This window comes from Nematostella vectensis, chromosome 4 (assembly GCF_932526225.1).
Source record: "Nematostella vectensis chromosome 4, jaNemVect1.1, whole genome shotgun sequence".
Classification (NCBI taxonomy): Eukaryota; Metazoa; Cnidaria; class Anthozoa; order Actiniaria; family Edwardsiidae; genus Nematostella; species Nematostella vectensis.
Window position 1 is genome coordinate 6,314,641 of NC_064037.1, and position 15,684 is coordinate 6,330,324.

Below are 15,684 nucleotides of genomic sequence, written 5' to 3' on the forward strand. Positions count from 1 at the left end.
ACTTGGCTTGAATCGAAATCTATAAAGAATTTTCTTATCATAGTTCCACTCTATCTTGGCCAATCGGATCGACCCAACTGTGGGTCCAATCAGGACGAACTACTCATTCGACCAATCACAATCAAGCCTTCAGTTCAGTTCGAAATTCAAAAACATGGAGGCAATTTGTTGATATCCTTTTGGGAAGTTAGGGATTTTTGGGAGAAATCTTTGGCCATGAAGCTCGAAAACGGTGCTCAAGAGGTACGTAGATGTAGTACAAAGATTATATTAAAGCATACTGTTAAACACGGGTTAAATTTTGTTCGAAAGTAAACAAATAGTTTATTCAAATGGATGGTCGGTCAAAAATATTTCTTCATATCAGTTTAAAGTCCTGCGTGTTTGGCAACAATGTTATGGTATTTTTTTTAATCATTTATCCGCTGGAAAACTTTATTTTTTAGTACGTAAAATAAAGAAATGTTCACCTGAGTGAACCAATGAGAGTAATTTCCATAGATTCCATGACAAGGGTCCCGGTTCCGATGTATTACATATGTTTGCATAAAACATCAAACCAGTTTTAGCCATAAAGGTATAACTAAATGTTCATTCATAACACTGGAGTAAGTGTAAGGAGTAATTATACAGGCACGTACCCAGGGGGGTGCAGGAGGTGCGAACTAGATCACGCTCTGGTATGTCATCAATCCATAAGTCAGACATTTTTGTAGCCAAATCCAACAATAAACGTCCCTTGGAGATACTGCAAAGGCATAAAAAAATCCCTTTTTGTTCTTTCGTGGGTGGTCCGATTTTTATCAAAAACTCCCTCCCTCCTCCCTCCCCAAGAAAAATTAGGTCCACTTTTTCTGATTTCGCACCCCCCCCCCCCCCCCCCCCCCCAAGAAAAACCCTGGGTATGACCCATTATAATTTCTTATTCTCATGTAACATGTAATAGGTGATCCCTCTTGGCGAGAGAGTGGTGCCAAGACCATCAACAAAATCTAAAAAGCCCCCTATTCCTCCCCCGAAGAGATTGCTTCAGAAGGAAACACAAGCCAAGCATGCAGATTTCAATGATTTGACAGCACTTACTTCCCTTAATGAAGAAACAGGTAAGAAACTGTCTTTAGACATATGACTAAAGTGTGTTTGTAAACTTTGACATTTATTATATAACATTGAACTTTTTTACTGATTGGGCATTTCAGTGACATTCTTATATTATAATATTTTTTTTCTTGATAACAGTACTCCAATGTGTTGAGGCAAGATACAAAGCAGGAGTTTACTACACTTGGGCAGGTTGGTAATGCCATACAAACTGATGGTGGTTTCATATAGATCTGTTCATATTGTTTTGCTTTATCCCACCTCTATGAATCCACATTATATCTCAAACTCCATGCAAACTCAAAATGATTTTAAATTTTGAAAATCAATTTTTCCTCATTTCTGTTCAGGGATAAATTAAACACCCTGTTGCCTCAAACATCTTTTGTCTCCCTTGAGGAGTTTGGGTTAATGGGGTTCCACTGTATACTGAGGAAAAAAAGCAATCTTACCACTTTTTTGCATGAAGGGTTGCCGCTGGTAGCAGTCAATCCATTTCATGAAGTAGCTGCTCTATATGACGAGGAGGTTGAAGAGAAATACAGGAGCGCATCTGCATCAGAATCTAGGGTAATGAGTCATGGTCATATCTAAGTCTGCCTTGATCACCCCAATTAGTGTATCACTAAAGCTTTAGATTCTTTGGCTAATGTTGGGGGCCCTGTGAAATTTGGATGCCAAATCATGGCCTTGATAGGCTCGGAACTTTGGAGGTTGGATTTGCCAATCTTGAAACTTTTTGAAATATTTTACTGGTTTTATGGTTAAGGGCTAGGAATGTGAATTTGGTCATACCTGAACAACATGAAAACATAAACTCTGACCAGCCAAAGCTGCTCAATTGGAAGACAATCAATTGAATTTATTGGACAAAAGCCTCCACTAATAGCATATGTTACCTTTACTTAGATTTTGCGTAGTGTTTTTATGGTACTTGGGACTGATTCCACAGGAGCTTCCTCCCCATATATATGCTGTTGGTCAGAAGGCTTACTGTGACCTGAAGAGAGGCCTTGAAACCAGTAACCAGTCTATAATAGTGAGCGGAGAGAGTGGAGCAGGAAAGGTGAGACAATTCAACTTCTCTGGCCTTGTAGCAAGCACAAGAAAGGAGATGTCTTGAAGTGGATGAGTGGAATCTTTGTAATCTTTGTAATGTTTGTTTATCTAGGGTAGCATATTTAACCGAATATACAGTTTTCTAACATATGGCCCTCGGTTAGTAAGCACTGTCACTGGGGGTGGTCACTGCCAGAGGGTTTATTGCGTCCCCAGTGGTTCTTTTACGTCCCTTCGGTTCAGGTTAATGTAGTGCAGCTTGAAGAGACAGGACCCCCGGTTTAGTGTCCTTATCCGAGAAGACTGGAAACACGGGAGAATAACTTCAACTCACTTGTGAAACAAATTTGAACCAAGGCAGGAACCCGGAAAAATCCCCAGTTTGAGCCAGGATTCGAACCTTGGCCACAGCGGTGAGAGGCTGACGCGCTAACACACGTGTTTTATGAGGTCCATACGAACACATACCATTTGGAAGATGAAAATATAAAAAATTGACAAAGTCTATCAACTCTGAAAGGTTATATGGACTTTAAAATAGTATTATTGATTAAAAATCTTTAATGACCACTATTTTCGTTCTGTTTCTAGACCTGGACAACACGAAGTCTTATGCAGTTTATTTCTGACATGACTGGAATGAGGTAAATGTAGCTTAATGAGGTAAATCAATTATTAAAAATTGAAAAATAAAATTGAATGTGAAATTTCTCATATTCTGTGAAGTCTCTCCAACAGCTACATATATCACCTTTCGGCTTCCCTCATTCAAAATGGATTCATTGGCTAGCACTGGAATGGTGGCACCCATTATCTAACACTTGAAAAACGTTTCATGGTGGAATGAAATTATCTGAATTTCATTTAATGCGTATTTTAACTTAAAGGGAGGAGTCTGGGAATGATGTGTCACTAATCGAACAGCGAATCCTTGACTCGAATCCAGTGCTGGAGGCTTTTGGCAATGCATGTACAACAAGGAATGAAAACAGCAGCCGCTTTGGCAAATACATCCAACTTCAGTTCAACAGGTAAAACAGAATAAACTACTAAAATCACTTAACTCAGGTTAACTTCGCTACTTTCAACGAGGTTTGCATGGCAGACAATATCAATATCCACAAATTTGTAAATATCACAAAGTCACGAAGAATAGATAAATATGGTATCTTTTTTTTTCAGGCAGTTCCAAATCGTTGGTGCAAAACTAAAGACATATTTGCTGGAAAAGACAAGGGTTGTACATCAGGCCGAAGGGGAAAGAAACTTCCATATATTCTACCAGGTGCGGTTCTGTGGTAAAGATTTCTCTTATGCGAAGTTCGAGGGATCCAAAAGCTTCCATGATTTGCTTGATCAGCGCCGAATTTTTTGGTATTCACAGACAGTAGGATGAATACGTCGCAACGCAACCGATCGTCGATTCTCACTTGAACGCAAGCGCGCAATGTAAATGCAACCTGGTTTTCTTTTTCTTGTGTTTGCTTGAAGTTTGTTATTTTGTGAAAAAGATACATTCATGATTATTTTGAAATTATTTGATCCAGAGCGACAGTAAAATCTCAGAGCATTCGGAAAGGGTGTTTTTTTTTCATGGTCTTACCAACTTTTCTAACGGAGCAGTATTTGACGTTTTACAGATGTCAGCAGGCATGGCCTATGCAAGTAGGAGCACTTCGAAGGCTTCGGAGAAAGCTCGTCGCCGATCGTCTAGATGGGGTAAGAGAGAAAAAAGAATACTTATTGTAATAACTCTTTTCTAGTAGCTAGTAATTCAACCATGGAATATTTTTTGATACTCAAAGAAAAGGAGAATGACGCTCACGCAAGTGGACGGCTTTTGTGTTATAAACTCTTAGTTCTCTTGCTATTACGGATGTGCGCCAAATAAGGGTCAGCAAGCAAGACTTTTCCTAACCCTCCTCTTTTGGATATCCATCTTATACCTTTACTGTGGCTCACTCCTAATACTATTATACCTTAAATAAATGTATTGTGTTATACCTTCACTGTGCTCACTCCCAATACTAATAACCCTTGAATGAACGTATTGTGTTATACCTTCACTGTGGCTCACTCCTAATACCAATATACCTTGAATGAATTTATTGTGTTGAACCTTTACTATCGCTCACTCCTAATACTGGTGTACCTTGAATGAATGTATTGTGTTATACCTTTACTATTGCTCACTCTCAGTACTGGTGTACCTTGAATGAATGTATTGTGTTATACCTTCACTGTGCCTCACTCCTAATACTGGTATATCTTAAAGTAATTCCCTTGAATTGCACTGCGCACCCCTTCTGCGCATAGTAGCGCGCGCTGTTTGTTCGAATTTTCCGGTATAAAGTGCGCGCGCTCGCCACAGTTGTACAAGAAAACACAGCAAAAGGCACGTGTTTTTTACTTAAAATCGCTTAGACAGAAAAACGATGTCGATTACCCACATTTTTTATTTGCTCAAATAGTTAAACATATACGGAAAAATGATATACTGAAAAAAGAAAAAAAGTTGGGTTGTAGAAGTTTTGTTATTTCTCTTAAAAGCTGTAAAAATACTTCAAAATGGCGCTTTTTGCCGTATGAATAGTGGCGAGAACAATGTCCGTTAGTGCGATCTCTTAAAATGTGATTTGTTTTGAACATTGGCTACTACGGGTTATTGTTTAGGAGATCGGATTTTGGCAGCTCGACAAAACAGAACTTAATTTTCTAAAGACTAAAGGCACTCTTTTTGAAAACTAAGAGTTGGGATTTTTCCTTGCGCGATCAGTAAAAACGCGTCAACTCTACGCCCCTCTGTTGTGAAAACGAGGTCGGTACCCCCATTTTTTTATTACATTTTTTTGAAAGCCCTTAACTTCAATATTATTTATGCCAAGTTTTCAAAAATTCTGTGTTGTAGAACTATTTCAAGGGAATTACCTTAAATGACGGTATTGTGTTGTACCTTTACTGTGGCTCACTCTCAATACTAATATCCCTTGAATGAATGTATTGTCGTGTTATACCTTCACTGTGGCTCACTCTCAATCCTAGTATACCTTGAATGAATGTATTGTGTTATACCTTAATATTGCTCACTCTCAATACTAATATCCCTTGAATGAATGTATTGTCGTGTGTTATACCTTCACTGTGGCTCACTCTCAATCATTGTATACCTTGAATGAATGTATTGTGTTATACCTTAATATTGCTCACTCTCAATACCAATATCCCTTGAATGAATGTATTGTCGTGTTATACCTTCACTGTGGCTCACTCTCAATCCTAGTATACCTTGAATGAATGTATTGTGTTATACCTTAATATTGCTCGCTCTCAATACTAATATCCCTTAAATGAATGTATTGTGTTATACCTTCACTGTGGCTCACTCTCAATCCTAGTATACCTTGAATGAATGTACTGTATTAATGCTCACCAGGAGGTGTAGACCATCAGGCGTTCGTGGAGACGCGCGAGGCAATGAGGAATATCGGAATCCACGATGAACAGCAAGATGAAATATTTAAGGTACTGTTATACAGCGAGCAGCGCCATGTAAAAACTCTGTGTCCATACATACAAAGTCTTAGAGGAACGTTCCCCGTCCGGGAGCGTTTCAGTGAGAGGACCTCATGGTACCCACTGCTATTACGCTTCTAAGTTCTAACAAGCTTCGGGCGCTGAAATATTTCAAGTGCGCCGTCGTTGTCTCTTAAGGCTCGTAATATTTTAGTCGAACACCATAGAACAGCCCCGAGTTTCGTTTTAACAAAAGAGTGGCCCGCGACGCAAGAGGGGCAATATTTTAGCAGGTATCAGTGGATATATATGCTAAATTTATTATTGTTTAGTCGTTTGTCGCTTTTCTTCTGTTCAAGGTGCTAAGTGGAATCAAGCAAATCTGCGCGGTCGACTTTGCTAAAGAAGAAGACGCCTGCATATTCACGCGACCAGAGAAAGGTATTAAGAGACCCTGAATCCGACCCAAACACCTCATGCCAAATCCAAACATCGTCTGATCTACATGCACCTTTTTTTCGGCCTTTTTTGTTTCAATCGCCACGCGACATAGTTTTGCTTTGTGCTCGATTTTTCTCTTCACAGACCGCAGCAGGGTGTCGATTCGTAGTTTGAAAATGTTCTGGTCAACAATCACCGGACAACTCTTTGCGTGTAGACCCGACCTTACACTAATACCTCTGTCCCTTCTCAGCGCGCGAAGCCAGCGCCCTACTCAGCGTTTGCGCTGAAAGACTCGCACAGTGCCTCAGCACGCGTCGCATCACATCCAAGGGGACTGGGGAGGTTTTTATGAAGCCATGCAGTGTTCACGAAAGCGAGGCACGAAGGGATTGCGTTGCAAAGGTGATCTACGCGAGGTACGTGGTATAGCGGTGCAGCGCTGGTCCCAGGCTCAGCACATTCCTTTGTTGACAAATCGTCATTTATTGACAAGTAAAAGCTAGCTACGTCCGAGGCTTTAGAACCAGGGCAATTCCTCATATACTTCATTTTTTGGTCGCAGGTTGTTTGATTGGATTGTGGATTTTATCAACACCAGTATAAAAGCCCCTCGTCACTCTAAACACGCTTTCATTGGTAAGTTTTAAGAACATCGATTGGTTGCTTTTCCTTTTAACTGAGTCTCTCATCCTATTTCCACCGTGACATGAGAGCCGTCTGTTAGTTGGGAATAAGTTGTGGTAATTTGCCTATATCCTGCTTGCTTTGTCATTTTGTAAGCGCTGAATTTCTGTTTCCCCAGGTCTTCTGGACGTGTATGGCTTTGAAAGTTTCCTACTCAACAGTCTAGAGCAACTGTGCATCAATTACGCCAATGAGAAACTTCAGCAGCATTTTGTGCTTTATTTTCTGAAGAGACAACAGGTACGGCGTGACAAAAGTAGGCTGGGTAAGGATGCATAAGTCTAGTCCCATTTACCGGGGTTCCTGTGCTTGGAGATCATGGGGACTGGGAAGTGCTCACCCAGGGATATGGGTTCCTGTGGTCTTAAGAATACCTTGGGCGTTCGTTGGTCTCTATTTGCTTTCTCAAATACATTGTTTCTATTTAAGGATGAATACCAAAAAGAGGGAGTCGATTGGGATTTCCAGGAATTTGTGGATAATCGCCCGTGCCTGGACTTACTGGAATCACGGAGTGGGGTGTTTGCTCTGCTTAACGAAGAATGCCGGCTGAACCGCCCGGTCGATAATCGGGGCCTCAGTGATCGCCTCAACTTTTCCTTAAGATCAAACACGCACTTCTCTCAACTACGACAGAGGAGCCAGTCGCCGAACTTCGTCATTCATCACTATGCGGACAGTGTGTGTTACGAGGTCGAAGGACTTGTTGAGAAAAACAAGGTAGAACATTTAGTTTTTCAGGCTTTAATCCTGCTGCCCTTGGACACCTAGAGTACATTTTTTTTTTATAAGAAACTTTTTTTTATAAGAACGTCCAAGCTGAGATTTCACAAAATTTTAAGACAATGCCGAAGCTAAGATAGCAGCAAAATATTGCTTTTTTAGTCTTATGTGTTCTAAAATGCAAAGTTAAATTGTGTTCATTAATAACAACCTTAAATATTATATTGCTATTGATCATTCGTGTTATTCTCATCCTAATAATTCATTTGGTACAATATTTTATAAGCAGTAAAATTCAAGAACATCGTTAAGAATATTTTCAGCCTTAAAATGCTCCAAAAATAAGAACAGCCCAGCTTCAACTAAGATTAGAGGTTCTTATAAAAAAAAAGTGTATATCGTGTGTTCGTATCACCATCGACTCATATTCGGCCTACTTTCGTCTACCACGACGCTAAAAGCTTACCCAATCTTTTGTATTGGCAGGACCACACGCCAGATGATTTGCTAGAGCTACTGCAAACCAGTGACAGCTGGCTCATCCAAGTCTTGTTCCCCACCGACAAATCAGATACTGAGAAGGTGAAGTGAAAATGTTTTTTTTTTTTTTTTTTCTGCTGCTTTAGCAACCAGTGACCGGTTCCTGAAAAGTCAGATAAATATTTTTGCGGTTTTATCCGCGGATAGCTTTATCGGCCGAGGAACCAGGAACCTAGTTTAAGTACGTAGCTTTAAGTGCAGATCTATCCACCAAAAACTGCTAACTAGGCTTTCAGGAACCGGCCACATGCCTTTTTTTATTAGGGGGAAGGGTCCTGAGTGGAGACTGAATAGTTTTTTTTTTGTACCACTACCCCCGTCCTGTCTTTCTTGAATCAGTTTCTTTGTATTTCATTTGTCTGTTTGTGTGCTTATTTTTATATATTTCATTATGTGCAGAATGTTGGAAATGTCCATAAGCCCCGTCCGACCAACATCACAGTAGTCAGTAAATTTAAGGTAAATTATGCACTTGGATTAGGCCACATGGAAAAATATTGTCGTTTCTGGTCGCCGCCCTCCTCCAGAATTTGAGGTGCGTGCAACTTTGTTGTTGTTCAGCCTTTCTCTGTAAAAACGCTCGAGACTACTACGCGCTGCATATTGAAAGCTGCGCTCATGCTACCTAGGCTCATGAAACCTAGTCTCCTCCGATGGAGAAGCGACACCAAAAACGTCTGCGCAGGTAGGTGACTAAAGAAACCTTTTACTGAAATTGTCCGATTGTACAAACAATTCTCCTCACGCGAAATATATTACCGTACGCGTTTTCTGATCGCGAGCATCCTTTTTTATTTTTATTTTTTTTTTGTAACTATACAACTTTACGCTGCAGTATAGCTTCATTACCTAAATTTTGAAATTCAAAGAACATATAAAGAAATAATAACCGCCCGCCCGCCCGCCCGCCCGCATGCTGAAAAGATCATATAAACCACTTGTGTTATCTGCACTAGGTACTTGCTTGCGAATGAATTTGACAAAAGAAAAATAATTTCGGCGTTAAAAGGGAAAATAAAAAGAAGAAAAGCATACAAAAATTATAGCTTTTGTATGTAAAAAAAAAAAAAAAAACATACGTCCCTGGGTGGGCTTGAACCACCAACCTTTCGGTTAACAGCCGAACGCGCTAACCGATTGCGCCACAGAGACAGTTGAAGTATAATGTGAACAAATAAACTATTTATAGTCTGGACCGAAAACAATTTGTCGCGATTAGCATAATCTGGCTTTTACCAATCTTGTTACACGTGAAGACATTTTTTATGATTCAAAGTTATTTTTTCTACCGGCAAATAATTAGAATTTGCATAAAGTTATTTTGGGAAATTTTCTTTGTCAAAAGAGGCCTGTCGGAAAATTTCTCTATTAATACTCCGTAACAGATAAATAATGGATCTACGGCTATTAAAATAGAAAAACTGACAAACTTGAGTTTGTCTTCGTATAACCGTGGGATGTGTTTATTTTTTGTGTTAGGGAATTAGAATAAAAATCGGAATTTCTTTGACCGCAGACGTCCCTGGATAAACTGATGTCTTCCCTCAAGTCCACGAATGCACACTACATCAGATGCGTCAAACCGAATACGCTATCAGATCCTGGCACCTTCGATAGGGAGCAGGTTTGTCCCCCAAAATAAAATGCATTTATTAGGGAAATACTAATATACTGTACTAGGGGGAGAGGGGGGGGGGGGGGGGGAGGCAGGCCCGTAGCCAGGATTTTGAACGGGGGGGGGGGGGGGGGGGGGTTCGTTAACCCATTTATTTAGCCGGGACCATTTTCTCTTAGGTAGCTCGCCCTAGCTTGCAGTGGTACTCACTTTTACTCCATCAGGGCGGACCTTCAACTCGGGTGGGGTGCTTCTTCCGATCCGCCCGAAACACCCTAGCTACTGGCCGGGGAAGGGAAAGAAGAAGTATAGAAGTATTCCTCACCGAAAAGCCCAACTACCAGTACAAATGACTATGATAATGCACGGCAATTAAGTAATTCCCTTGAAATAGTTCTACAACCCAGAATTTTTTTAAAACTTGGCATAAACAATATTAAAGTTAAGGGCTTTCAAAAAATGTAAAAAAAAAAAAATGGGGGGTACCGACCTCGTTTTCACAACAGAGGGGCGTAGAGTTGACGCGTTTTTACTGATCGCGCAAGGAAAAATCCCAACTCTTAGTTTTCAAAAAAGAGTGCCTATAGTCTTTAGAAAATTAAGTTCTGTTTGTCGAACTGTCAAAATCCGATCTCCTAAACAATAACCCGTAGTAGCCAATGTTCAAAACAAATCACATTTTAAGAGATCGCACTAAAAGACATTGTTTTCGCCACTATTCATACTGTAAAAAGCGCCATTTGGAAGTATTTTTACGGCTTTTGAGAGAAATAACAAAACTTCTACAACCCAACTTTTTTTCTTCTTTCAGTATATCATTTTTCCGTCTATATTTAACTATTTGAGCAAATAAAAAATGGGGGTAACCGACTTTGTTTTTCTGTCAAAGCGATTTTAAGTAAAAAACGAGCGCCTTTTGCTGTGTTTTCTTGTACAACTGTGGCGCGCGCGCTGTAATGATTAGTCGGGAGGACTTCTTTTGACCGGAGTCGTACCTTTATCCTGAAGTCAGTAGGATGAAGAGTAATGAGGATTTACAATGTGGTCCTATTTGTAGCAAAACAAGTAGTACGTTTGATTGACAAGCACTGACCACGTGTGTAGAGTGCAGTGATTGGACGGTACTTGACAATGCAAACAGTTACATCAGATATCATTAGCTGTCGGCAAAATTAGCGATAACAAAGGAAAGCTTTGAAAAGAATTTAAGGATACAAAACGAATGTCCTTTGCCATGAAACTAAGGGAGTCGGTAGGAAAGGTAAAAAGGTAACTTTGAAGAAACAAATATGTAACTTGTAATCGAAAGTTACTGAACGGAAGGGGAAAGAACTGGTAGCTCAAGCAGCGTAGGTGTGATGTAAGCTGATTTAGATTAGCATAGATAATCAGATTGCCAACACTGCAGAGCTAAGCACCTCCTACTTGAGTGTGGGCGATCCTACGTGCTGTGCTAATGATACCGACAATCAACGTCCGACATCTAAAGGAAACTATATAAACAGAAGACTTGTAAGTTTACCAACTTAATGGAAAGTTGAAGACAGATAAGTCCCAAAACATGGTACGACCCGATGAATGTCATTATGTCGCTAATTCTTATAATTAAACGAACAACTTCCTATTCAGCTAAATCAACAAAAACTAACAATGCCTCAAGAATACTTTCAACCTTGAACAACCCTTTCAGCTAGAGCAAATATCTTAACTTTGTCTATTTGCTCACTACAATTAGCAAAATACGGATTCATTCTTACATAACCTATCATAACAGCGCACTTAATACCGGAAAATTCGAACAAACAGCGCGCGCCACTATGCGGGCGCGCAGTGCAATTCAAGGGAATTACCTTAATTTTGCGAGATGAATGTTCGCGGTGTTTATTTTTCGCGAGTCTTTAAACTCGCGAGAATTTTTTTAATCGCGAAAAACTCGAATCTAAATACGCGCGAAAATTAGGCAGAATAATGTATACGAAGCTAAACATTTGCTCTTTACTCCTACAATATATTCAAGGTTTTTTTGGGGCGCATCCAAGGATTTCTAAACAGGGGCTGGATAGTGAAATGTAGGGCCCGGAAATTGCAAATATCTTCCAGGGGAGGGGACAGCGTAACTTCGTCAGACCCTTAAACCGCCCTTGTTCAAGAACGAAGCTTTCCCTCAATGCGTTCTTTTCTGTTGATTACTTCAGGTATTGGGTCAGTTACGAGCGTGTGGAGTGATCGAGACTATCAGAATCAGTGCAGCGGGTTATCCAATCAGGTAACAGCGTGCAATGAATTACCCAATTAGGTATCAGGATGCAGCGGACTACCCAATCAGGTATCAGGGTGCAGCTGGTTATCCAATTAGGTATCAGGGTGCAGCGGACTACCCAATCAGGTATCAGGGTGCAGCGGACTACCCAATCAGGTTTCAGGGTGCAGCTGGTTATCCAATCTGGTATTGCGAATTACGCAATCAGATTGCATTTAGCTGATTTTCACTGACTCCGTCTCTTTTGCTAGTGATCAGTGCAGTGGGCGAAACACACATAATCACAGGAATAGGAATGAAAGAAGAGTGGGAGAGAAGAGAAGTAAACCGGTTAATAAAACAGGTGGAGAGGAGGGACAGTTTGAAAAATATCACAAGACGTTGCAGCTTTAATTTTTTCAAAGGATAAGCTCAAGTTTTAGAGACTTTAAAATGGTTTCGAAATATTGAAAAGAAAGTTCAACAATGAAAACCTTTTGAATTTGATTCTTGTATACTTGTTCTTGATGTGAAATTGCCCTCTCTTGACCCAGACTTACCCACCGAGAATTCATCACCCGCTATAACTTCGCCGTGACCCACATAAAGCCCTCTCTACCACTCACGCCGATTCGCCAGTCCCAGGCCTCCCCGAGTACGCCCGAGGCCCCTGACGCGATCACGCGTCTAAAGAAGGCTGAGCGCCGATCCCGCAGACGACGGAGGAGTGGGTACGACCATACTCCACACATCTGCCAATCAATACTGGCTGCAGTTGGTTGCTATGGAGATGATTTGAAGGAGAATGTAGCCGCGGTGGATGGTCGCGAGACTGGGTTCATGCTCGGCAGAACGAAGATCTTTCTGCGGGAACACGCGGTGAGGGTCTTGCCCTATAGTGCGACGTGCGCTATCTTGGCCAGAAAAATAGATTTAGCAGATAATTAGCCAATAGGGGGGCGAGAATTTTAATGTCAGAGGTTTCTATCATTCTGAAGTACACTTTTAGCATTTAAAAATGGCCACGTTGTATCATTCTAGCTTTCCAAAAGGAAGGCCACGGTAGCATGCGTCGTACAGCATGATAACACCACCCAGCCTAAGGTGGCCACGGTAGCATGCGTCGTACAAAAATGCCTAAGGTGGCCACGGTAGCATGCGTCGTACAGCATGAGAACACCACCCAGCCTAAGGTGGCCACGGAGCAAGCGTCGTACAAAAATGCCTAAGGTGGTCACGGTAGCATGCGTCGTACAGCATGATAACACCACCCAAAAAATACTAGTGAATGGTGGTTTTGGCCTTGTGTTGCCATAGCATGACATCCAATTAATAATCCATTATTTTTTAATTTTTTATTAGCTTCGCCACATTAGGCAGGGTAGCCGCAACAGCATGGCCATTTACTGCGGACCCTTATATCTGAAACTTTGAATAGCGATCTCTATATTTGTATTTTTTATTGAAAGTGGATTCTATTTACCGTTTCAGATGGAAACGCTGGAGGGAGCGCGTGAGAGGCAACTCCACAAATGTGCGTTTAGTGTTCAGTGCTGCTGGCGACGGTACAAGAGACGTGTGGCCAGGAGAAACAACGACGCCGCCACTGTCATACAGAAAGGTACTAGGGATGTGTTGGTGGTAAGGGGATGGGATTGTAGGTCGCTATACAACAAACAGGCCGAGAAACTGTTAATGCAAGTGAGGATTAGGTGCGTACCCAGGGTGTGCTGGAGGAGAGGGGGGGGGGGGCGTGCAGTCATCAGTGTCATTTATAAAACGACCTAACGCTGACCCATTAGAAAGCACCTAATGTAATTTGTTGAAAGCCAGCTTAGCTAAAGGGGGGGGGGGGGGGGGGGTAGGCTCGGTTACAAAGGGGAGGCGGTAATTTTTTTGTTACATGTGGCTTTCTGGCAGCCCAGAGGGGGGGGGGGGGGGGGGGGGGAGTTGGACCCCCATAACCCTACCCCTAGCTCCGCTACTGAAATCTGAAATATGCTTCCTATCTATATTTTCCTAAAGCCTTTTCTGAGCTTAATTGATTATCGGAAGGCGTCTGTATTTCAGTCGAGGGTGGGCTTTTACAGGTTAACTTATACTTTCGGGCTCGTGTATTATTCCCTTCCTTTTTTTTTCAGTGACAAGAGGCTGGCTTGCACGAAGCCACTACCAGTCGCTACAACGCGCTACTCTCCTCATACAACGTTACGCGCACATTTATCTAAGCAAGAAGAGAAAGCAGCGCACATACACGCAAATCCAACGAGACGATACAGAGCAAAGAACCGATCTACCCGACCAACAGCCAATTTCTTCTCAAATGAAAACCCTAAGCGAATCACTCGTCTCCAGTCCGCCAATTTTGAGCCCCTCTTCAAGGCCTGGCTCCACTGCGCAGTCTTCTCATTGGTTTACGCCGTTCATGCCGCATGGGCACGTGTATAACTCGTGTATGTCACGTGTTCTGGGGCTATTTGGCGACGTAGGAACGGATCAGGAGACGCATCATTCTGGTGGGATCGCCTCCAAAAGGGCAATCGAGAAGGTAACGAAACGATAGTTAACTGGTTAATTAGGTACAGTAGCTGATCTCGCACGAGTTTACATAAATGGCACTTGAATACAAGGTAGTCTCATAGGGAAAAGAATTAGTTCAGTACACTCTTGTTTTTATAAGAGCCTTTTTTTATAAGAACGTCCAGTCTGAGATTTCACCAGATTTCAAGGAAATGCCGAGGCTCAGATAGCAGAAAAAGTCCTGATGCGCTCTAAAATGCAGAATCAAATTGTGCTCATAGTAACAACCTTATTATTGCTATTGATCATTAGTGTAATTCTCTTCCTAATAATTCATTGGGTATTATATTCTTATATACACTAAAATTTAACAACTAGTTGAAGGGGAGGGCTTCTGGTGATCTCACATCATTAACATAATATCCCAAGTGGCCCGAAAAGAACGTCGAAAAGTGCAGGTATTCCCAGAAAGCTTTGCGCACTGTGTCTAGGTACTGTCTAATGTCAACTAAATACCCCTAATTGACATGTCTTTTTTTCTAGGTTCCAGTGTTTTTCCACTGTCGGGGAACCCCGCTTTCTAACGCTACTACCAGGCCTTTGAAAAGCCAGACAGCAGACCCGGTGAGTATTAAAGGTTTGAGAACTGAGGCAGTGGTAAAAATACATGTCCCCTTCTAATGAGTGAATGTATTTATTATTGCAGGGACTTGGCTGGTTGTCTTCATTGACGTAAATTCACCTGACTTACCTCTGACCCTCTCGCTTCTCTCAGCTCGAGCGTCTGTACTCATTTACCAGTAGCCTGTCTAGGTACACTTTGAGTAGTAGCTGCTGTATCGAGCGTTTCACTTCTCTTGGTTTGATCGGGAGGGAAGTGAAAGGCTCGACACTGCAGCGATTGCTTGGAGTCTAGTGCCAAGGTGGAGCTGGGCTAAATGCAAGCTACTGAATGAAAGAGTGAAGAGCGTTTGAGGTGAAAATAAAAGAGTAGAGAGCATTTGAGGAGAAAGACGTTCAAGGCATTAGGGTCAGAGTAAAATTGCAAGCAAGAAACAAGATTATAAAGCAATAGACACAAGAATAAAAGTAATTTGCCTTTTTATAGTACAAAATATATTTCATTTTTTTAAAAAGGTATTTTAAATAAGTCAAATGTGCTAATTAGAATTGTGCATGCAAAGAAGGACTTTTTTCTTTTATGTAAAAGCTATTTTTTTTAATTTAAAGAAACAAACTAGATGAG

At 41.3% G+C, this 15,684-nt stretch overlaps 1 protein-coding gene and 1 non-coding gene across 2 annotated transcripts; one reads left to right on the forward strand and one right to left on the reverse strand.

The window, feature by feature from the left end:
- The first annotated feature begins 26 nt into the window (after positions 1–26).
- Positions 27–15,680, forward strand: LOC5502933 (unconventional myosin-XIX). The gene is made up of 24 exons (XM_048725968.1): positions 27–243; positions 947–1,103; positions 1,240–1,293; positions 1,571–1,671; positions 2,054–2,167; positions 2,752–2,804; positions 3,048–3,191; positions 3,343–3,445; positions 3,801–3,879; positions 5,594–5,682; positions 6,033–6,114; positions 6,368–6,533; positions 6,680–6,753; positions 6,920–7,041; positions 7,231–7,521; positions 8,011–8,106; positions 8,464–8,523; positions 9,581–9,688; positions 11,875–11,945; positions 12,473–12,797; positions 13,410–13,539; positions 14,060–14,466; positions 14,982–15,062; positions 15,145–15,680. The coding sequence occupies exons 1-24, from the start codon at positions 217–219 to the stop codon at positions 15,172–15,174; spliced, it is 2,964 nt and encodes a 987-aa protein (XP_048581925.1). The 5' UTR covers positions 27–216; the 3' UTR covers positions 15,175–15,680.
- On the reverse strand, positions 9,143–9,216 carry Trnan-guu. Its single transcript has one exon. It is a non-coding gene; the product is annotated as a tRNA-Asn (tRNA).
- Positions 15,681–15,684: the final 4 nt, after the last annotated feature.

What these genes read in the sequence shown, in the direction of transcription:
- LOC5502933 (XM_048725968.1), top strand. Translation starts at nt 217, where the DNA reads ATGAAGCTCGAAAACGGTGCTCAAGAG. An exon ending in GACTTGTTGAGAAAAACAAG is followed by an intron (nt 7,522 to 8,010) that starts GTAGAACATTTA and finishes TTGTATTGGCAG; the next exon opens with GACCACACGCCAGATGATTT. An exon ending in CCAAAAGGGCAATCGAGAAG is followed by an intron (nt 14,467 to 14,981) that starts GTAACGAAACGA and finishes CTTTTTTTCTAG; the next exon opens with GTTCCAGTGTTTTTCCACTG.